The sequence below is a fragment of the Dermochelys coriacea genome, chromosome 14 (assembly GCF_009764565.3).
Source record: "Dermochelys coriacea isolate rDerCor1 chromosome 14, rDerCor1.pri.v4, whole genome shotgun sequence".
NCBI classification, from domain to species: Eukaryota; Metazoa; Chordata; order Testudines; family Dermochelyidae; genus Dermochelys; species Dermochelys coriacea.
This window is the reverse complement of record NC_050081.1, coordinates 807220-829183: the sequence shown is the minus strand read 5'-3', so window position 1 is coordinate 829183 and position 21964 is coordinate 807220. Positions and strand designations below refer to the sequence as shown.

The following is a 21964-nucleotide window of genomic DNA, read 5'->3' as shown; positions in this document are numbered from 1 at the left end:
GGAACCAGAAACCAGGTGATTAACAGGGAGACCCGCAGTCTGTTTGCCTCGGCCTGCCCTCAGTTAGTGCAAACGGGCACACGGGGGGCACAGCAGCATACCGGTGCTCAGTCTGCTCCCGAAACCACTTGTGCCATCGCCACAAGCAGCACCGGTGCAGTGGCCCATCCCACTAGTCTGAAAGGGGGCTACTTCCTTGTGTAGGGGGCAACTGGGGGAGGTTGCTTGTGCTGACTTGAAGTGGTTTCCATTATATCCAGGGTTTAAAGTTTAGTTCAATGGCTTTCAGCATCCCCACTACACAAATTGTCCCAGCACGCCTGGTTGGAGGCAGTGCAGCTAAAGAAATGAAAGAATGTTGGGGAAGCTCCCAAGAGGGCAGGTCATCGCTCCAGGGAGGGGACAACCCCAGGGAGCCTCGGATGGTAACCTGGCTTTATCGACCCCCAATCAGCCACTTTCCAGCTTGGGGGGGGGCACTCGTCCTGGCTGGGGGCCCTGTCAGACCCGTACCGGGCTCAGAGGCTGTGCCGGCGGCCTGCAGGGGTGGGGGAGCCCTGGGCACCCGGCCAGGGGGATTTCAGCAAAGGGGTTTGGGGCTCTGAACTGCAGCTTGTAGGGCGGTGACTGTCCATGTTTCTAGCCACGCCGGGGGCACCTGGAGCAGGACCAGCCCGGGCCGTTCGCAGCCTTTTGTCAAAGTGTTCACGCCCGCCCCCCTTTTACCGTACGAGCGCAGAGATGTGTCGGGGGGTCTGGCTCCCGCAGCCCCCGCCGCTGGCCTCAGCCGGCCGCTCTACGGAGCTTGAGTTGCCTTTGCTAAGAGTTGCCATGCGTCTGTCGGCGCCCCCATGTCCTCCGGGGCCGGAGCTGGGGGTGCAGGGCAGGCTCTGCCGAGCTCACCCCTGCGCCCCACAAACCGGCTCTGGCGACCCTGCACCGAGCCCGCCCACGGACTGGCCGCCGGCCCCGCGCTGAGCCCCCGCCGCCGTGCGCCCGGGCCCAGCGTCTCCGCCTCCGCGGAGCCCCGCGCAGCGCCAGGCGCCTCCCCCGGCTGCCGCCCTCCTGCCCGCTCACCGCTATAAGGGGCGGCCGATGGCAGCGCCTCAGTCGGAGCCGCCGCCGCCCGACCCCGCTGGCACCATGCAGGGAGCCCGCGCCTTGCTCTGCCTCGCCCTGGCCGCGCTGCTGGGCCCGCCCGCCGAGGCGTGGTACAAGCAGGCGGTCGGCCCCAGCTACTACTCGGTGGGCAGAGCCTCGGGACTGCTGTCCGGGATCCGCCGGGCGCCCCACGTCCGCCGCGTCGAGAGCGGGACAGACAGCGCCGAGCGCCGCGCCGCGCCGCTGCCCCCCGAGCCGCGCCCCGCGCTCAGGAGCATGGTGAGTAGGCCCCGGGGCTGCCCCCAGGCCTCCACTCAAAGCCCCGGGGTGGGTGTTGCCCCAGGGCCCCCCGTCTCTGCCGCCTCCGGAGCCCCTCCAGCCTGCACCTGCAGGACCCGAGCGTGCAGGCTGGAAACCCCCCCGGCGGGGCAGCAGCAGCCCCTGGCCCGAGCGGGGGGAAGAACTCTGCCTTCCTTTCACCTCTGAAGACGCAGCAGGTGCTGGGCTGCCCAGCCCGTCCCTCATGCTGCGTGGGCACGGGTAGGGGGCATGTGTCCCGGACAGTTCCCTGCAGGCTGTAACCACCCGCTTCTCTGCCTCCAGGCTGGCTGTGTGAAGGACCTTGCCCTGGAGCTGCAGAGCTGCCAGCTGCTATCCGGAGCCTACAGCACCATCCAGTGCAAGGCTGATGTCACCATCTCCCTGGACCCCTCAGACTGTACCAGCACCTAATCCCCCTTGCCCCATGCTATGGGGGAGGGGCACCCTATCATCTGCATCTGACAATAAAGGCACCTTTAAACCATCTCTTCTCTCTCCTGCCTGTGCGTTGGGGGCAGGGGGAGATGCCAGCCCTAGGAGTGCTCTGCCTCCAGGGTTCTGCTCACAGTTGCTTCCCCCTAGAGGGACCTGCCCCTGCTCACCCCATGGGGATCCCTAGGGGGCTGTGCTAGGAGGTAGGGGCCACAGCTAGGAACTTGCTCCCCACCCCACCAGCCAGGGCAGGCTAAACTTCACTCCCCCCCAAAGACCCCTACTCAGCATGGGACCAATCACACTAACCAGCCAGGGACATGCAGGACTCAGGCCCCAGCAGCCTCCCATTGACAGCATCAGGCCCTTCCCCAGTTATCTTACTGCCCTGGCCCAAATGTCATCCATTCAGCCAGCTCTTCCCCCCTTCAATGCACAGATAGGGGGTGGGGGTGGAAACAGCATTTATTTACGTCTCTCACTGCATGGCAGGGAGCTCAGAATCTCTCTCAAGGGGTCTGGGCTAAGTCTGGGTCCAGGTCTTTCTCTCTCCCTCCCTCCCTCCCTGAAGTCTGGAAGAAGGCAGAGGCTCCTGTGGGCAAGGGAGGCTTGCCCCCAGCCCCATTAACTGAAAAGGGGGGGGGGGGGGAGTGTGGGACAGAGCCTCTACCAAGCCCTGGGCCTACTGACCATCCCTAGCTTGATCTGCACCAGGGCAGGTGTGGGAGAGGCCAGCCCTTAGTTTTAAGTTGGAGGCTCCAACTGCTTCTGCAGCCCCAACTGGTTCAGTGTGGTGCTGCTGAAAAGGAACAAGCCAACCCATTCCGAGGTAGCAACCAACTCCCCTCTGTCTTTAACCAGGGCACTGTCAGGACACAACATAGACTAGGGGCAGGAGCTGCTGCAGTGCCTCGTGCAGAGGAAAATGGAGATTCAAAGCACATGTACAATCCCGGACACCTCACCTCAGCCCTGTCCCTTAGGGATTAGAGCATGGGTTCTCAAACTGGGGGTTGGGACTGCTCAGGGGGTCACAAGGTTATTACATGGGGGGGGTTGTGAGCTGTTAACCTCCACCCCAAATCCTACTTTGCCTCCAGCATTTATAATGGTGTTAAATATATTTTAAAGGTTTTTCATTTATAAGGGGGGGGTGTCACATTCAGAGGCTTGCGATGTGAAAGGGGACACCTGTAAAAAAGTTTGAGAGGCACTGGCTTATAGCTACAATGCATGGGGGTAGTACTACCTCAACCTGGGCAAGATGTAGGGGGAAGAGGCCCTTATCCCAGATGGATCCAAGCAGAAGGAGCTAGTCCCAGAAGAACTGAACATTTAGAGATGATGGGGCCAGGAGCCAGGCAGGCCCTTTGATGCCATCATATGTCCCTCTCCTGCCCAGTCAGCAGTCCTATCTGTAGCATACGACATCTCACTTTAACTCCAGCAGCAAGCCTCCCCCCAGAATCACAGAGGCAAAAAGCAGCCCCTGGTACTGCAGCTCCCCTGCCTGTGCTTCACAGCAGAGCTGCTGGCTCCAGGTTTTCCTGGATGATAGGGTCCGTCACCATGTGGAATGCACCCTGCACACTGCATGTGTCTGTGTCGGTGGTAGATCAGTTTCTGGGGGGTCTCATTGCACGACCGGAAGAGGCTGGTGATACATCAGGCTGCAGCACCCACATCACAGTCTGCACCTGCAGGGGAGCAGATGAGGGCAAGTGAGACAGAAAATCGGCACCACTTCCCCACGTGCTGCACACACATCCTACAAACGCCCATCCCCCTGGCAGGCAGGAGAGCACTCTCCCAGGACAGGGTAACAGGAGACGGCCATCCCCAAGCAGGGGTGGGCTGGACAGCACCCGTGTGGCTGTTTGTAACCAGATGGCAGCCCTCCTACCCCATCTGGTACAGAGGGAATCCACTTCTAGGAGTAATCCACTGATGGTCCTAGCCTGTCCCTAATGCAGGAGCAGCCCATGTGGCTCACCGAGCCCAAATGGGCCAGCACAGGACACAGGCCCAACCCCAAGGAGCTTACCCTCCAGAGGGGCACAAGGAGGCTGCGGCAGGGGAGCTATCAGCAATGGAGAAAGTGCAGTTTAAGGGGAGACTGGAAAAAGGAGAGTGAGGCTGTTCCAGGTCTTGGGACAGCAGCAGGCATGAGACAGGGGAGAGGCTCAGGCAGGGTAATCCCTGAGCGGGTGCAGGATGGCTGGATGCAGGCAGGGCTTTAGTCAGAGTTGGAAGGGGGCAGGTCTGCCTTTATAAACCAGCCACCCAGTACCCAAGTGACACATCACAATTTACTGCCATAGACTCTACTGGTGTCATGTCAGTCTGTGACATCCCTAATTAGAATGGAGAATGTCTAAGCACGGGCAATGCTGGGAAAGGAATTTAAGGAAGACAGCAGGAAAATGGCAAAAGGCCAGATGTCAGCACAAAGCTTAATCCTGGCTGACCTCGGGGCCGGGTCTCCCACTGCCTGCTCCGCAGCTCCAGGAGGGACACAAGGTTCTTTCTTCAGGGGAGAATTGGCTCCAATCATTGGGAGCTGCACTTGCTCCTTCCCCCCCCCACGTATCTGCTAAGGAGGAGAACAGAGTCTGGCAGTGTTTTGAGATCACCCCTCAACTCCCCAGCAAACCCTGCTCCTAGCTATTTATTTTGGCTGGGCTCAGCCAGCACCTTACACACCTCCTCCTTGTCTCATGCTTATTCAGTTTCTCCACCAAGGGCTGAAATGTCCCCAGCTTTCCTAGTGTGTGCTGACTGCCATTTTGTATTCTGTGTTGAAGAACCAGCTGGCCTTGACAGGGGCCAGTCTATTAAGCTGCAGTCCAGCCAGGAGCCTGGCTCAGGCAAGGTGCTGGACACCTAGCTGAATAACGACTGAGGAGCCATCAGAGAGCTATCTAGGACCATCAACATGGATTGTCTCTCACTGCAGGTCCTACCATCTCACAAGTAACTCTCTACAGATGCCTGACTGGAGGGGCAGGACTGGAGTTTCTTAGTCTGGGCACAGGGCTAAAGGGAGTAAGACTGTATTTTAGAGAGAGGTGCCTCTCAGAGAAGTGGGGTCATCACACGCCAGAAGTCTGGGCTGGAGAGGAGACAGAAGGCAAGAGGGATTCTACCTGGCCTGACATGCAGACTTCAGACTCCCAGAAGGGATAAGCTCAGAGTAGGGGAGGGGATGTCTGAGGACTGTTTGTCAGTTTGCAAAGATCCATAACTCTCTAGCACTTATAAGAGTAAAGTGACTGTGGATAAGAAATCCCCTTGCCAAGCTTGTGTTTCTTGCCTTCCTACCATGCTGCCCCTGAAGGGGTTAAACTAGAAGCCAAAGCATCTACAGCTAGGTGGAACTCTGGGGCATAAATGTGTGAGTGACTAGGGGCTCAAGAGGTATGAGGCACTGGTTTTGGGGACTAGGGCACTGGGGTTGCAGAGCCCCATGACTTAAAGAAAAGCTCACAAGGAAAGTGCTCTAGAGACCCAAAGCCTCTGGCTTAAAGACAGGTGGATAGGGCCCAAGTACAACAGATTAGTGACTGTCCAGAAGAGAGGACTAAGCTGGGTTGCAACATGTGGATTTCAGTCCCAGCAAGAAGCACCCCAAGGAATGGTTCTGTCCCTTGGGACCACATGGCACCAACTACAGACTGTGAGAAAAGCCAAAGGGGCCCTCAGTGCAGATGTTCTCAAGGCACAGGTGTAGGCTGCGATGCTCCACAGGACACAAAAGCCTCAGCTCCTCGCCATCTTGTGGTTTCCCCTCCCTGAGCTGAGCAAGGCCATGCCCTGCAAGGTGAGGTTCCCAGGGGCTAAGGCTGCTCAGCACACTGTAGGACTTGGCCCTAAGGAAACCATTCCCCACTGGTTTCAGAGTAGCAGCCGTGTTAGTCTGTATTCACAAAAAGAAAAGGAGTACTTGTGGCACCTTAGAGGCTAACAAATTTATTTGAGCATAAGCTTCTGTGAGCTTCAGCTCACAGGGGATGAGGGTCTTATAGTAAAACTAAGGATTCATAGGCCCCAGAGCTCAGCAGCTCCGGGTAAACTGCTTCGCTACATGCCCTGTAACTGCTTTGCTACGTGAACACATTGGACCCTAGCCCCCATGCTGGAGGCTAATTAGTGTGTCATGAGTGCGCATGCTGCCCTGTCGGACCCCAGAACAGGGAGGCTGCAACAAACCAAACTTCCTAACACTGACCACTCCTGCCACGTCAAGATCTCCTGCAAAATTCAGCAACTGGAGAGGATCTTCCCACGCTGAGCTCAGCTTGCTAATCTCAGCTCAGGCAGAGAAGCAGGTGCTCAGAGACAAAATCCACTTGCAGACATTTATTTTATAAAGACCAATCTGAAGAGGCAGGGAAGTCATCTAAACCGTTTCCCATCCTGCACCTGGCTCACTACTGCTCGCGACACTCACCAGGTCACAGCAGGGAGCCCTGCTCATCTGGCAGTCTGTTTATGTGCTGGACCTGCCCCTAGTGCAAACCCTGCCCTGCCCCCTCAGCAGCAAAGCTTGGTGAGTGCCCAGGGGCAGAGCGGGATGGAGGGAACCTACCTGCGTACGGAGGAAAGGAGAGGCGCAGGTGCCTGTCCAGGGACAGGATCTTCTCTTGGACAAGGTCGATTTTATTCAGAAACAAGATCTGTGAAAAAAGCAGGATGATCAGAACCTGCCCTGGTCCTACAGGTCCTGTTTCCCAAGTCACCTCCTCCCCTCCCGATCATGGCACTGCAGCATAGACCCCACCCACCCCCAATGCCTTATCTGCAGGACGGTGCTGGGACAGTTAAAGGGGCAGCTTTGCCTAGTCTCCGCTGAGAATCCTCACTTTGGAAGGGAGGAGATTTAACATCTCTCCCTCCCACACCATCTTCCAGCCCAGCGCTGCAGGCCAGTGGCAAACAGCAGTGATTTAGGGCTTGGTTCATGGTAGTCCCATGGCTCCTTTACTCTGCCAGAGCCAGACTACAGGAGATTGTCCAGCGCAGGGGGATTTCTTGGCTGGCTAAGTGCTGCTCCCTCATATGTTGCTATGCTCCAGCTACTGCCAGAAGGCAGCTGGGTGCAAGGTAGGGCAAATGCTGAGGCTGGTGCCAATACAGTACACCCCACAGGCACCATGAAGCCACCTCTCCTATTGCCTGGGGTCCAGCACCAAACTCGGGCTGGGTGCAAGGAGTATAAGTGAAGTTGGTCTGACAGTAGCACCTAGAAGCCCCTGCCAAGATCAGAGCCCCTCATGCTGAGAGTGCTGTACAGACAGTGAGAGATAGTCCCTGCCCCAAAGGGCTACCAGTGACAAGACAAGACAGGCAAAGGGTCCCCTGCCATCTCTATGCACGGGGTCACCCAGCAAGCTAGTGGCAGAACCAGGAGCAGAATCCAGGGCTCCTGAGGGCCCAGACAACGGGCCCTGAATCCTCACAGTGCCTGGGAGGTAGGGGAGAGTTCACCCCATTGTATAAATGGGGCACAGGGAGAGGGAAGTGATTCACAAAGATCATGTGGTCAGTGGCAGAGCCAGGAGTCAAGATTCCCAGTCTCCTGCTTTAATCACTAGACTAGGCTCCTGCCTATGCCAAATACACCCGGGGCAGCCAGAAGACCCTGGTGGGGAATAGAGGAGGTGGCCAGAGGTCCCAGTTCTGGGCCCAGTTATCCTGTCAGGAACAGGATTGACTGACCACCCCTGGCTTGAGTTGCAGGAACTCAGTGCTCATAAGGCTGATGCCACTGTTTAATCATCTCATTAGCAGAAATAAATTAACCAATTAGCGAATGAGATAAGTTACAGGGCCCAGCACTAACTAACACTGTCAAGCAGAACCAGTCCCACCTCCACAGAGACAGCAGCAGCTGCTTCTTAATTACAAGTGGCAGCACCACTCATAGAAGGAGCTGGAGTCCAGGCTGCCAGAAATGGTCCCAGTGTCTCATCACAGTGCCAGGATCCCCAGAGCAAGAGCCTGCTATGCTCAGGTGAGGGGAGCAATGGGATAGCAGGACATCCCACCCCTGCCATGTGCTGCAGCTTGCCCGTACGCCACCTGATGCTGGGAAAGTGCAGCGTGGTGAGAGCTGTGAGCTCACTGCCCCATTCCTTACAGCTCCTCTGCTGGGAGAGGCTGGGACTAGAATCTCTGCAGCCAGTGCTTCTGCACTGCTCCCTTATGGTGCCTCTTGCTGGGACTCACCAGGAAAGTGCTTTGGAAGAACACATTGTTGCAGACAGAGGAGAAAAGCTTCATGCTTTCCTGAAGCTGATTCTGAGGAGGAAGGAAAACCACCTTGAACACCATGAAACTGCAGTGAATCAGCAGCAGAGCCAGTGGCCAACGCCAGTGTAAGCTCCCTGGGGACAGGGAGTACCCCTCTGCTTTCTTCCCCCAACCTGCAGTACCCTGGGTCCTGATCTCAGCACCCCACTCTTGTGCTCTGCTCAGCACTTGGGAGCAAGGGGGCGTGCTGGCTGCATTCTCTCCTTAGGAAGGGCCCTAGGAACATGGAAGGGGGCAAACTGCACAGGACAGGGGAGTGAGAAGAGATGTACAGATGGATAACGAAGGGCTGTGGGCCAGGGCATGAGAAGCCAGAAGCCCAGGGCTGCAGCTGGATCACTGGCTCTATGAAAGGCTGCAGGAGCGAAAGGGAGGGTTCTGGGCATCGGCAGACTGGCTGGTACAGTACAACCCAGGGGAGACCATGGGGAGACCACAGGTAGGATTGGCAGGCTGCTGCCATACAGCAGGGATGAGTGTTCACGCCATGGGAGAGGAGCAGCTCAGGCGCAGAGCGAGCCCCAGATTGCGCAGCACGCAGAACACTAGTGCCTTGAGCATGAGAAAGCCCATGGGCCCCCCAACCCACCGAGCCTGGCCTTACCAGCGCTGGCTTCTCTGGGAGGGCCTCATTGTATGCACTGAGAGATGCCACAAACAGCACAGCTCGCATGTCCTCTAAGCGGCCGAGCTACTTCTGGTGCTCAGTGCACTGCCCACCCACATCGTGGAGCCTGCAAGACACAGGGCAGAGTACCATAGCGGGTCCGCTCAGCGAGGGGCAAACAGCTTCCCAGGAAGGGGACTGAGCAGCCAGGTCAGACAGTGAAGGGTTAACCCTCCCAGCGGCATCAGGCTACTCAGCATCACTATCCCCATGGAGGAGATACAGAAAGGAGGCATGTGAGAAGGGGCTGCAGCCAGATCACATTGCCAGGCGTGGAACCCAGGGCTCCTGGGCCCCTCTGTTCACCAAAAATGCTTCCTCACTGATCTTTAGTGCAGTGGTTCTCAACCAGGGGTCTGGGGTCCCCTAGGGGGCCACAAGCAGGTTTCAGGGAGTCCACTAAACACAGCGAACATCAGACTCACTGGGGCCCAGGGCAGAAAGCCAAAGCCCCACCATTGGGGCTGAAGCCAAAGCCTGAGCAATGTAGCCTTGCAGGGCCCGCAGTGGTGGGGGGTTCCCAGGCAAATGCCCTGCTTGCTATCTCACAATGCCAGCCCTGGCTTTCATATGCAGCAAACCAGTTATTGTGGCACAAGTGGGCCATGGAGAATTTATAGCACATTGGGTGGACCTCATGAAGAAAAAGGTTGAAAAGCCCCGCTTTAGTGGATCCACAGCAAGCACCAAGTGAGTGATGTGCCACTGGGGACGTTCTCAAACTCACCAGACCTACTGCCTACCCCCAGTAACAGCCCCACAGCTCTGGCCCTAGGAGAACCATCACTCCATCCACTGGAGCCCCAGCCCGGGCCCTCAACAGCAGCCCCAGTCCCACCCAACCTGCTCAGGAGAGTTTATGTGGAAAGCACAGGCTGCTAGACGGCAGGCTCCCTGCACCTTCCATTTCCACGGAACCAGCTCTGCAGCCCTGGTGCCCAAGTCAGTGAGTGACAAACACAAGTGATCAGCTCTCTCCAGATGGCAGTTGATGCTCAAATGAGCCAGTGGAAAATTACTGCCAGACTGCAACTGGCAAATTACAGCCCAGTCCAGAGCTTATAAACCTGGCGCCATTCCCTGGTGAGCAATTGTGCCCAGAGTCACTGGCGGCACAGGGACAGGCTCTGCCCAGCTCCCCTCTGGTTCCAGAGACTGGCACCAACAGGGATACCAGCACCTCGGCCTGGCACCTACCAGCTGGGGACAACAGGGATGAGAGAGCAGGGAGAGCTTAAAACTGGTGTCTGCCACATTTCCCAAGGGCCTGGGGGGCTCCGGGCAGCAGCCACGCTCTGGGCTGTGGGACGTGTTGGGAGAGCTGAGAGTCGGGCTCACGCCAAAAGTTATAGCAGCTACTCAAAACCAGAAGAAACTCCCAGCCCTACGAGAGAGGCACCGTGGTTTAGACGCTCTATGCGTGGCCCAGGCCATGTCAGATGCAGCAGCATCTTCCCGCTCCAGTTGCTGGGTTAGTGCCTCAGTAACCGCGCCTCACAGCAAGCAGCAGCACAGAAACAGGGACTGTGCCCTCAGGGCAGGGTCTCGGGATGGTCAGATTCAAACCAGCGAATCCAAACAGCTCATCACAATAACCACAACCACTCACTGTACCTGCCCAGAGCCCCTCCATCTGCAGGAGCCCCAACAATCAGAGGAGTCCAACGCATCCGGCGCTCAGCTATTCCACATGAGAGCAGAGGGAATGGCCCCCAACCTGAGGGGTCCCCCACAGCAACCCACCAGCCCCAGCGGTCTGCAACCCACCCCTGGAGAGCAAACGCCTCGGGCTGCATTTGAGAACACTGAAGAGTGTTCAGTGGGGGCAGGCAGGCTCTAACCTGCCCCCAGCCCTCACCAGCAGCATGCCAGCCCCTCTTGGGCCAAGCGTTCCAGGGCCCATCAATTCTTGCTGCTTCTGCTGAGGCGGCCAGTGAGGGAGCAGTCAGTGCTGTGTGGGGTGGAGAGACAGACAGAAACCTGCCCACATGGAACTGGGTCTGGATACCACTGCCAGCCCCCAGATCCCAGTACCAAACACCTCGACCTTGTTAGGTATTCCCCTCCCACCGCCACCTCAGCTACTAGTAGAAAAGGAGTACTTGTGGCCCCTTAGAAACTAACAAATTTATTTGAGGATAAGCTTTTGTGAGCTACAGCTCACTTCATCGGATGCATGTGTATATTTATATACACACAGAACATGAAACAATGCGTGTTACCATACACACTGTAACGAGAACAATCAGATAAGGTGAGTTATTACCAGCACGAGAGAAAAAAAAAACTTTTGTAGTGATAATCAAGGTAGGCCACTTCCAGCAGCTGACAAGAACTTTGGGGTACTCTTCTGGCTCTGTCAATCTGTTTCTTCAACTTACAACTACAATACCCACCGGCTGAAGTGAAGAAACAGATTGACAGAGCCAAAAGAGTACCCAGAAGTCACCTACTACAGGACAGGCCCAACAAAGAAAATAACAGAACGCCACTAGCCATCATCTTCAGCCCTCAACTAAAACCTCTCCAACGCATCATCAAGGATCTACAACCTATCCTGAAGGACGACCCATCGCTCTCACAGATCTTGGGAGACAGGCCAGTCCTTGCTTCCAGACAGCCCCCCAACCTGAAGCAAATAGTCACCAGCAACCACACACCACACAACAGAACCACTAACCCAGGAACCTATCCTTGCAACAAAGCCCGTTGCCAACTCTGTCCACATATCTATTCAGGGGATACCATCATAGGGCCTAATCACATCAGCCACACTATCAGAGGCTCGTTCACCTGCACATCTACCAATGTGATATATGCCATCATGTGCCAGCAATGCCCCTCTGCCATGTACATTGGTGAAACTGGACAGTCTCTATGTAAAGAATAAATGGACACAAATCAGACATCTAGAATTATAACATTCAAAAACCAGTCGGAGAACACTTCAATCTCTCTGGTCACTCGATTACAGACCTAAAAGTGGCAATTCTTCAACAAAAAAACTTCAAAAACAGACTTCAACGAGAGACTGCTGATTTGGAATTAATTTGCAAACTGGACACCATTAACTTAGGCTTGAATAAAGAATGGGAGTGGATGTGTCATTACACAAAGTAAAACTATTTCCCCATGTTCATTCCCCCCCCCAGTATGTTCCTCATATGTTCTTGTCAACTGCTGGAAATGGCCCACCTTGATCATCACTACAAAAGTTTTTTTTTCTCTCCTGCTGGTAATAGTTCACCTTACCTGATCACTCTCGTTACAGTGTGTATGGTAACACCCATTCTTCCATGTTCTGTTTGTATATAAAATCTCCCCACTGTATTTTCCACTGCATGCATCTGATGAAGTGAGCTGTAGCTCACGAAAGCTTATGCTCAAATAAATTTGTTAGTCTCTAAGGTGCCACAAGTACTCCTTTTCTTTTTGCGGATACAGACTAACATGGCTGCTACTCTGAAACCTGTCAGCTACTAGAGACGTTTTAGGTCTTTATCAAATCAAGAAGGACTCAGAAGCTTTCTGTGTGGGAGGACAGGGCTGCTCAGGGAAGGCAAGAGAGAGCCACGTGCCAGATAAGCCCACCCGGAGGGATTAATGGGAAATCAGTGGGGCTTTGCTGGCCAGGGCCAGTCTCCTAATTAGCGTAGTCAAGTCACTATTGGGAAAGTGTCTGCTTAGCAGGCTGATTTCCTCCGGCCTCACCTCCCCAGGGCTCTGGGTGCTGCCAGGCCAGGCCTGGCCCCATGCTCTCCTCACAACTCATCCAGCCACTCCTTACCCCAGTGAGTCTCATATGCTGGCCACGCATTTCACCGGAACACCAGGTGCTTGAGTCTCAACGATGCTATTTGTGCACAGTCGGACACGAAGCACGTTGCTTGGCGTCAGCCAGAACTTGGGATGGATGAGCCGTTCCATGTTCTCAAAGAAACTGTGGAGAGCGGGGGAAGAGATCCTTATAGCCTCCCTCATCTACACAGCATCCTGCCAGAGTCTGCCCACACCTCCCTAGCCAGCTCCCCCACCACAGAGCCTGACCAGTGCCCCTCCTTCACCCAGCCAGACTGCCCAGCCATCCTTCAGCCCCACATTCTGCCCCACCCCAGGCCTCTCTTAAGGCCTTCAAATGACATCACAAGCTCAGGAGAGCTCCAGTGCCCACGCTGTGTCCTATCCCAGTACAGGTGTTTGAGGCAGTTTCACTGACCCAGGGCTGGCCCCTGAACCCCCCAGGAAAGAAACCAAGTCAAATCCTTTTCTAGCCTCCAGCCAATGGTCCAGCTCCCTCGGCGGTAACAGGCAGCTCCTTCCAAAGCAAAACAGCACCAACCCCCACAAAGAGCATGCTTGGCCCCGTGCCCTGGCCCACCCTAGGCCTTGCACCGACTCCAGGCCTCTGCAGCTTTAACCAAAGCAAACACCCAATAGATACTGGGGTCCCTCAGCACAGCCCCTTCTGCTGCCCAGCCCCACATACACCCCTGAACTGTAAGATGCCAGTTGCCCTTAGGGATCCTGAAGCAGGGAGGCATTGCAGGACTGTCCAGCTGAGAACTTAGGGTTCCCCACAAGCCTGGAGCTCACTGGCCAGAAGAGGGGCCTGGGGCCAGGGAGATGGAACATCACAGGGCCCAGGGGTGGCAGCTTGAGAAGCCAACACATCTACCACCCCAGCCCAGCAGGAGTCACCTGGACAAGGGCTCATGCTACAGCTGAGGCTGTGGACGAACAAAGCCCCACGATGAGGCTGGAAGATGAGCTCAAAGCCTGGCAGTGTCGGTGGCAGCTCCTGACGGGAGAGTCACTGAAGCTGCTGGTGCAGCCCAGGGCTCCACCCCCCACACCCCCAGCCCGTCTTGGAAGCAGCACTAACCACGGTGCTGCAGACGCATTTCCATAATTTCACACGCGCCACAAATGACTGCAGCTCCCAGTCAATTCCCCGGCAGGCAGGGGTGACACTTTATTGACTCTCCCAATCTCTGCTCTCCTGGGGCTGACAAGCGCACAAAGCACTTCCCTCCAGCAGCAATAATGTGCTCGCAATTTCCATACTAATCTCCCCAGCCAGGAGGGGCCATTCCACACCATAGACAGGCTTTCCAAAACACTGCTCTGAACAAGAGTCCCATCCCAATCCTCCGCCCATGGGGGGGAAAATGACAAGTGGCTGTCCATCCCCCCCCCACGTCCCTCCAACATCTTGGGGGAGACCCAGTGGTAGTGCTGCTGCCCCCCGTGCATCCCAGGCTTCAGCACAGATGTGGCAGCTCCCCAACCCCGTGTCCTTGGCACTAGCTGCAGCCAGAACCCCCAGAGCACTGACGGTGAACAGCTTATGCTTTCTTCTCCCGGCTTTACTCAGCTCAAGACGCTCTCCCGCAATGGGCCTGGCTAGCCAGTAAAAATGATTCTTCAGATCAGGAGCTGAAATTGCTTCTGCGATGCCAAGGCAGAGACCCAGGAGCTGCCGTCTCAGGCCGAGACTCTCCTCTTCCCCAGTGGCACCAGCAGAAGGATGCAGCAAAATCTGCCCTTTAATTCTACTTCCCTGGTCTGGCAGCTTTGGCTGGAGGCAAAACAAGTCCCAAGGCCCAGGAGAGAGGAGCTTGTCGACAAACACTCAGATCTCTCCAGAGATGCTATGCAGCCCCAGGTCCCCCCCTAAAGCTACCCCAGACCCAGTCTCTCTCAAGCAGTTGGCATTGTAGGAATGGCACCACTGACTGCAGAATTGGGGGCAATTTATATTATGGCCTGTCCCTGCTCCCACAGCAGGATGCACTGGAGCATTAATGGGTGTTGGAGAGAACACAGCTATTCTGGTCACAGCTGGGGGGCCCCCTCCAGGGGTGCCCGGTTACTCTGAAAGCAGGTGCACTGACCTGCATGCGTTCTGGAAGCCAGGGCCCCAGAGGAGCCATACAGTAACCACAACTTCCAAGAACAACTCTGAAACTGAAAACAATCGAAGCTCAAACGTGAAATTCATGAGCCTTTCCCCCAATTTAACTCCACGTTTTTTCCCTCCCCCCAGGACTCGCAGGCCACAAGCAAACACAAGCACAGAAAAAGAGGGGCCCGGAGGCACTAGGAGACTGAAGAATATAAAATGCAAAAAGATTTCTGCTCAGAATCACAATAAGAGGCCGCGAGGAACTGCAGCTCTGCCAGGCACTGTTTATTCCATCTCATCAAGAGAAGCCAAAGTTCCTGAGAAAACAAGTGATACAAGCAGGCAGGCACCGAAGCACTGGGGAGAGCAAAAATTGAACATTGACATTTTTAATAACTATTGCAACTGTTTGGGCCCAGAGGCAGCATCTTTCTATGGAAATGTTCAGCCAGGGGTAGAATTGACACATTTGTTGGGTTGTTTGTATTTAATGACAAACTCTTCATGGCAGAGGCAGAGGGAGCCGAGAACAGACAGGTCTCACCGCACCAGGGAACGAATATGGAAATGGGAACACTCCCACCCCAAGACAAACGCTGAGCTCCAGGAAGGCCCAAAGTGGCTCAGAAGACACAACTTGCCCTTTTGGCAGCTTGAGGCAAGAGCAGGCGCAAGGCAGCAGCTGATGGATCTGCAGAGGCACCGAAATGTGGCTAGGAGACGAGCGGCAGATGTGGTGGTGTCAGACACCAACAACAAGAAAATAAAAGTCCAGAATAAAGCATCGGCCACGTCCAACCAACCCCCCAGGAACTGCCCCCCGACCACAGCCCCTGCCGAGGCCAATGCAGCTGCCGTTCTGCTTGGGGTTCTCCAGTCCGCTTCTCTCTCCCAGTGCCCCCCTCCCCCACACCACAGATAGGCAAAGGAGCAGCCCCAGAAACACTGCTTTGTGTCCTTAACCCCTCTCCAGCACAAACAAGCCCAAAGTCCTCCTCGATGGATGGAACCAGCAGCGTGCTCCAGCCCAGCCCCCAACACCCGATCACAGCCCCAGGGGCCTCATCAGCTCAGTGACCAGTGGGGTGGGGCCCCTCCACGACCTCACCCCCCAAGGAGACGCTGGGCAGTGGGCCAAGCACAGTGCAATGTGGGGCCCCTTTTTCCCAGGCCCAGGGCTCTGCTCTCCCCAGCGTTGACTAACTGGGTGAGGGAAGGATGAGCTGAACTCACGGAGAGACAGAGGCAGCAGAAACCGACACTGATCAGGAGAGAGAGCCCCACTCCAGGCAGGGAGGCTACAGAGAACATAATGGACCAGGATCCCCCTACAAACCACTGCTGCCTGGCAGGCTCGGCAGAGACCATAGAGCCTGCAGCAGGCTCTTGTCTTTGTTCTCCCCGGCCTTGATCCAGCTCTAGTCACTTTACAGCTGTTGTAGCTGGTCCCAAACCACTCCCGACCCTCCACTGACAGGGACCACTCTCCCTGTCAAAATGCAGCTGCCTGGGGTAATCTGCGTAGCACAGGAAGGGGAAGAGGATGTTTTGCTGCGAACACACACACAGCTGAGGTGGCAGGGGAATGGAGCAAGGCCACCCAGGATGATTAACAGGCAGGAGGGGCCAGCAGCTCTGGGCTCAAACCCTCCCCCACACAGCAGGACAGCCACGGTGCAGTGCACTGATGGGGCTGCAGTACTCACTGGAGTGCAGAGTCATTGAGCCCATATTCGTAGCCTCTCCTAGTTGCTGCTTGCACTCCAGCACCAGCCCAGAGGCAGCACAGAGCATCTGACACCCAGGGAAGCATCATCTGGGTCTCATCCAAACAGTGGCTGCAGGACAGCACGGAGCGAGCATGCACCTAGGACAGGGAGAGAAGGACCCAGATCAGTTGGGAATTGCTGGAGCATCTTGGCTTGGGGCAAGCATGGGATAGGAAGGCTTCAGAATGGGCCCAAAGCCTCCAGGCCACCCTCTGCTCAGCTCTAGAGAGGGATGGAGCCTCCCACAGTTCCATCCTCCAAGCCATTCCTGGGACTGACGTTTACCTCAGAAGGCTCAGAGCGTGCGCTCATGTGTCAGGGGAGGGGGGAGGAGGTTCCCTGAAAGTTTCCCAGGCCCTCCCCATCACAATCCCCTTCTAAATCTTAAATCTTTCCCACAGTGACAAGTCTCCTGGCTCCAAGAGCAACTGTGTCATGGATTGGAATACATCCGATGAAGTGAGCTGTAGCTCACGAAAGCTTATGCCCCCCCCCCCCACGGAACAGATACGTGGGGTAGGGGTGGGGGAGAAGAGGACATAAGCTTTGCACACATCTCTGCAATACTGGGTGACCCCACCCCACACAGGTAGAGCCTATAAGATCGCTTGCACTCTCCTGCTTTATAATGATGACACTGAGTCTCAGCAGTGAGTTGTTCTAGCAAGACCCATCTCCACCCCATCTACCCAAATCTCCACTTTCCCCATGCCCAAACTGCTGCAGTGACACTCTGCGCTTCCAATGCAGAGCTTTGCTGCAACCTGACAATACAGGCAGCATAATACAAATGCAATTTAATATGCTCAACACCACGGACTATTGTACTCGCTGCATCATTTTGTTTTCTGGTGAGTTCAGTAAGGCTTTCCTCCCTCAACTCATTTGAACATGTGCTGATCTTCCTGCCACACAGGCCTGGCTGCAGGAACTGGAGGTGGGGAATCACAGACACTGGAAACTAAGGGGGACAATGGGCATGGGAAACATCCATGTAAAATTTGCATTAAGAGACCAACAGACCCCTGATTGGGAATAACACTGAAGAGCGACCTCCACCCCATAACCACACCACAGGGTGCTGATCAGTACTAGTTCCCTGACACAGAAACTTTTATAGGTGCTGGAGCTAGGGGAGCTGCTGCACCCCCTGGCTTGAAGCGGTTCCATCATATAAAGGGTTTACAGTTGGGTTCAATGGCTCTCAGCGCCCCCACTGTACAAATTGTTCCCCTGCAACCTTCTTGGGAGATGTGGCTCAGAAAGGAGACAATTGCACAGATTATAACTGGGATAGCTAGCAAAGGTAGGGCACTCAGGAAGCAGATGACAGAAACCACACGGAAGGGGGCCAAATGTGAGCGCACAAAGGTGTTTGGATACGAGTAACCCTTGGAATCAGTCCCCAGAGTGGATCTCACTGAAGGAGTTGTGTCCCCTCTCCCAACTCCAGTTGAGCCCTCTAACACAGGCGACATGTGCTCCCTCCCACAGCAGCCCAACTACCTGATTCTTGCTGTTTGTCAGGTTGATGTGAAGAATCACCATGCCATGGAGAACAAACTTCATGGAGCTGAGCAGATTGTCCAACACAGCAGGCTACAAAGTGAGAGGGAAACGCAGAAGGGACTCACTCTGAGGGCAGGAGAGGAAAGGGAAAACTTGCGAGTGCCGAATGGGAGCCAATGCAATGGGAGCAGCAAATGCCCTCCAGTTCCCAAAGTCCAGATCATCACCACAATCATACGAGATCCGATTCCAGTTAATGCCATTCAGTAACACAGGTTTCAGAGTAGCAGCCATGTTAGTCTGTATTCGCAAAAAGAAAAGGAGTACTTGTGGCACCTTAGAGACTAACAAATTTATTTGAGCATAAGCTTTCGAGAGCTACAGCTCACTTCATCTCAAATAAATTTGTTAGTCTCTAAGGTGCCACAAGTACTCCTTTTCTTTATTCAGTAACACAGAGTCAGTCCAAGAGGCTCTCTGGAGAATTGAAGGAATCTGAGCACGAGTCCAGGGGACAGATAAAGAAACTTTTTGCCCATTCCACTAGGAACCAAAAACTGTTTCCAGGGTGCTGGGAGAGGTGCTGCCTGGATTTGCATCAGTGCCTCTACCTGGCAGATGCACGAGTTTCCTTAACAGATTAAACGCATGTGGCAAAATCTGAGCTTCTTTACCGATAGCACCACTTCTCTCACACAGAAGCTCTGTTCCAAGGCACTCATCTCTACCCGTCCCAGAACCCCGCTCCCGTCCCAACATCTGCAGACCGTTCTCCCCTCCCAGTGGTCACTTGACCACATACAGACTCAGCTCTTATCTTAGAATCATAGAATCATAGAATATCAGGGTTGGAAGGGACCCCAGAAGGTCATCTAGTCCAACCCCCTGCTCAAAGCAGGACCAAGTCCCAGTTAAATCATCCCAGCCAGGGCTTTGTCAAGCCTGACCTTAAAAACCTCTAAGGAAGGAGATTCTACCACCTCCCTAGGTAACGCATTCCAGTGTTTCACCACCCTCTTAGTGAAAAAGTTTTTCCTAATATCCAATCTAAACCTCCCCCATTGCAACTTGAGACCATTACTCCTCGTTCTGTCATCTGCTACCATTGAGAACAGTCTAGAGCCATCCTCTTTGAAACCCCCTTTCAGGTAGTTGAAAGCAGCTATCAAATCCCCCCTCATTCTTCTCTTCTGCAGACTAAACAATCCCAGCTCCCTCGGCCTCTCCTCATAAGTCATGTGCTCTAGACCCCTAATCATTTTCGTTGCCCTTCGTTGTACTCTTTCCAATTTATCCACATCCTTCCTGTAGTGTGGGGCCCAAAACTGGACACAGTACTCCAGATGAGGCCTCACCAGTGTCGAATAGAGGGGAACGATCACGTCCCTCGATCTGCTCGCTATGCCCCTACTTATACATCCCAAAATGCCATTGGCCTTCTTGGCAACAAGGGCACACTGCTGACTCATATCCAGCTTCTCGTCCACTGTCACCCCTAGGTCCTTTTCCGCAGAACTGCTGCCGAGCCATTCGGTCCCTAGTCTGTAGCGGTGCATTGGATTCTTCCATCCTAAGTGCAGGACCCTGCACTTATCCTTATTGAACCTCATTAGATTTCTTTTGGCCCAATCCTCCAATTTGTCTAGGTCCTTCTGTATCCTATCCCTCCCCTCCAGCGTATCTACCACTCCTCCCAGTTTAGTATCATCCGCAAATTTGCTGAGAGTGCAATCCACACCATCCTCCAGATCATTTATGAAGATATTGAACAAAACGGGCCCCAGGACCGACCCCTGGGGCACTCCACTTGACACCGGCTGCCAACTAGACATGGAGCCATTGATCACTACCAGTTGAGCCCGACAATCTAGCCAGCTTTCTACCCACCTTATAGTGCATTCATCCAGCCCATACTTCCTTAACTTGCTGACAAGAATGCTGTGGGAGACCGTGTCAAAAGCTTTGCTAAAGTCAAGAAACAATACATCCACTGCTTTCCCTTCATCCACAGAACCAGTAATCTCATCATAAAAGGCGATTAGATTAGTCAGGCATGACCTTCCCTTGGTGAATCCATGCTGACTGTTCCTGATCACTTTCCTCTCCTCTAAGTGCTTCAGGATTGATTCTTTGAGGACCTGCTCCATGATTTTTCCAGGGACTGAGGTGAGGCTGACCGGCCTGTAGTTCCCAGGATCCTCCTTCTTCCCTTTTTTAAAGATGGGCACTACATTAGCCTTTTTCCAGTCATCCGGGACTTCCCCCGTTCGCCACGAGTTTTCAAAGATAATGGCCAAGGGCTCTGCAATCACAGCCGCCAATTCCTTCAGCACTCTCGGATGCAATTCGTCCGGCCCCATGGACTTGTGCATGTCCAGCTTTTCTAAATAGTCCCTAACCACCTCTATCTCTACAGAGGGCTGGCCATCTCTTCCCCATTTTGTGTTGCCCAGCACAGCAGTCTGGGAGCTGACCTTGTTAGTGAAAACAGAGGCAAAAAAAGCATTGAGTACATTAGCTTTTTCCACATCCTCTGTCACTAGCTTGCCTCCCTCATTCAGTAAGGGGCCCACACTTTCCTTGGCTTTCTTCTTGTTGCTGGATCTTCCTCAGACCCAGCCCACAGCTGTGCCTTCATGTTGCTTTCTCTGAACTCCTTCAAGTTTGTCAATGTCTTTCTTGTCCAGGGGTTCTCAGACTTCTGTACTGCTGACCCCTTTCATATTGCAAGCCTCTGAGTGCAACCCCCCTTATAAATTAAAGACACGTTTTTATATATTTAACACTATTATAAATGCTGGCGGCAAAGTGGGGTTTGGGCTGGAGGTTGACAGCTCGTGATCCCCTGAGGGATCCTGAACCCGTTTGAGAACCCCTGTTCTAGTACTTTGGTGTTTGGAACTGAACCCAACATTCCTGGGGTGCGGGTGTCTCGCCGGAGCAAGTAACTGTTCCCTCCACACTCTGGGATTGGAGGCCTCTGGCACCAAGAGACCCAGAACCGAGTGCAAGATTCAGGTCTCCCCGCCAGAGCTGCACACACGCCATTTTCCAGAGTGACTCATCCTTTGAGTGCAAGTGGGAGGCCCTTAAAGGAGCCTGGCTTTCCAAGGGGGGTGCTCAGCACTTCTTGAACATCTTTAAGGTGACTCAAGCTGGCCCCCAAATCACTAGGAAATTTGAAGACACAGACCATAGATGTTGAAGGCAGAAGAGACCATTGTCCGACCTCCCACAAAGCACAGGGCAGAGAACCCATCTGTGACCCCTGCATGGAGGGAACTACTCTTCCCTACTATGTACATAACACTAGCGCGCCCCCTGACTTGGGGTTGAACTGGAGCATGTCCCCTGCTCCGGGGCATGATGCTTATACTGCCCACAATTGTATCAACCTTGGTTGCTGCCATCTTACATCTTGAGAGGCTCAAGTGGTCCCTGAGTGCCAAGAGGCCAACACCAGAACAGGGCTTTTCTCGAGGGAGGAGAGCGCAAAGCCAGCAAGGAAAGTCCCACCCACCTGCACAAAGGGGGAAATTCCTGCCCCCATCCAGCACTGACATGAAAGTGTCCTGAGGCCAACAGCCCCCAGGGGGGTTTCCAGATGGCTGCACTAGCACCACAGGACAGCTGGGCTTTTGGGAGGGGTCCCCCAAGGCCTGCCCAATTCAAGCCCCAACCCTGATAGCAGCCAGGCTGATGTCTGAGCACATCCCAGGCAGACAAGCCCAGGCCAGCACCATTCCCACTCACGCACCAGAAGTGTCTCTGGCTGCTCATTCCACTCTGTCGAGGGCAAGATAAGACCCGATCCTGGCCGGGACCCCACATCCCACTCCCCCAAGAGAGAGGCTGGGAAATCCAGACCTGGACACAGGGGAAGAGGGGACCCACACTCTAGAATCACCCTGAAGTCGGCTAGCTCCTCCGGGCTGAACCCCTGGCTGT

The 21964-nt window shown here is 54.7% G+C and overlaps 2 protein-coding genes across 4 annotated transcripts; one reads left to right on the top strand and one right to left on the bottom strand.

Annotated features, from left to right (window-relative positions):
* The first annotated feature begins 1000 nt into the window (after positions 1 to 1000).
* NPB (neuropeptide B) lies at positions 1001 to 1906 on the top strand. The gene is made up of 2 exons (XM_038372069.2): positions 1001 to 1380; positions 1705 to 1906. The coding sequence occupies exons 1-2, from the start codon at positions 1096 to 1098 to the stop codon at positions 1831 to 1833; spliced, it is 414 nt and encodes a 137-aa protein (XP_038227997.1). The 5' UTR covers positions 1001 to 1095; the 3' UTR covers positions 1834 to 1906.
* Positions 1907 to 2975: 1069 nt separating this feature from the next.
* Positions 2976 to 18377, bottom strand: LOC119842978 (guanine nucleotide-binding protein G(o) subunit alpha-like). 3 transcript variants are annotated; one of them, XM_043496520.1, is made up of 5 exons: positions 16445 to 18377; positions 8771 to 8900; positions 8083 to 8154; positions 6443 to 6530; positions 2976 to 3551 (listed from the first exon to the last, which is right to left on the bottom strand). In XM_043496520.1, exons 2-5 carry the CDS (start codon positions 8837 to 8839, stop codon positions 3520 to 3522), a joined length of 261 nt encoding a protein of 86 aa, XP_043352455.1. In that variant the 5' UTR covers positions 8840 to 8900; positions 16445 to 18377; the 3' UTR covers positions 2976 to 3519. The 3 variants fall into 3 exon arrangements, with proteins under 3 accessions (XP_043352455.1, XP_043352457.1, XP_043352456.1); XM_043496522.1 differs by lacking the exon at positions 16445 to 18377 and adding an exon at positions 12621 to 12745; XM_043496521.1 differs by lacking the exon at positions 16445 to 18377 and having other exon boundaries at positions 8771 to 10887.
* Positions 18378 to 21964: the final 3587 nt, after the last annotated feature.

Coding starts and splice junctions, on each gene's coding strand:
- NPB (XM_038372069.2), top strand. CDS start 1,096: ATGGCAGCGCCTCAGTCGGAGCCGCCGCCGCCCGACCCCGCTGGCACC. Junction 1,381..1,704: donor GCCCCGCGCTCAGGAGCATG/GTGAGTAGGCCC, acceptor CTCTGCCTCCAG/GCTGGCTGTGTGAAGGACCT.
- LOC119842978 (XM_043496520.1), bottom strand. CDS start 8,839: ATGCGAGCTGTGCTGTTTGTGGCATCTCTCAGTGCATACAATGAGGCC. Junction 8,155..8,770: donor TCCCAGAGAAGCCAGCGCTG/GTAAGGCCAGGC, acceptor CTTCCTCCTCAG/AATCAGCTTCAGGAAAGCAT. Junction 3,552..6,442: donor CTCCTTTCCTCCGTACGCAG/GTAGGTTCCCTC, acceptor GCTCCCCTGCAG/GTGCAGACTGTGATGTGGGT.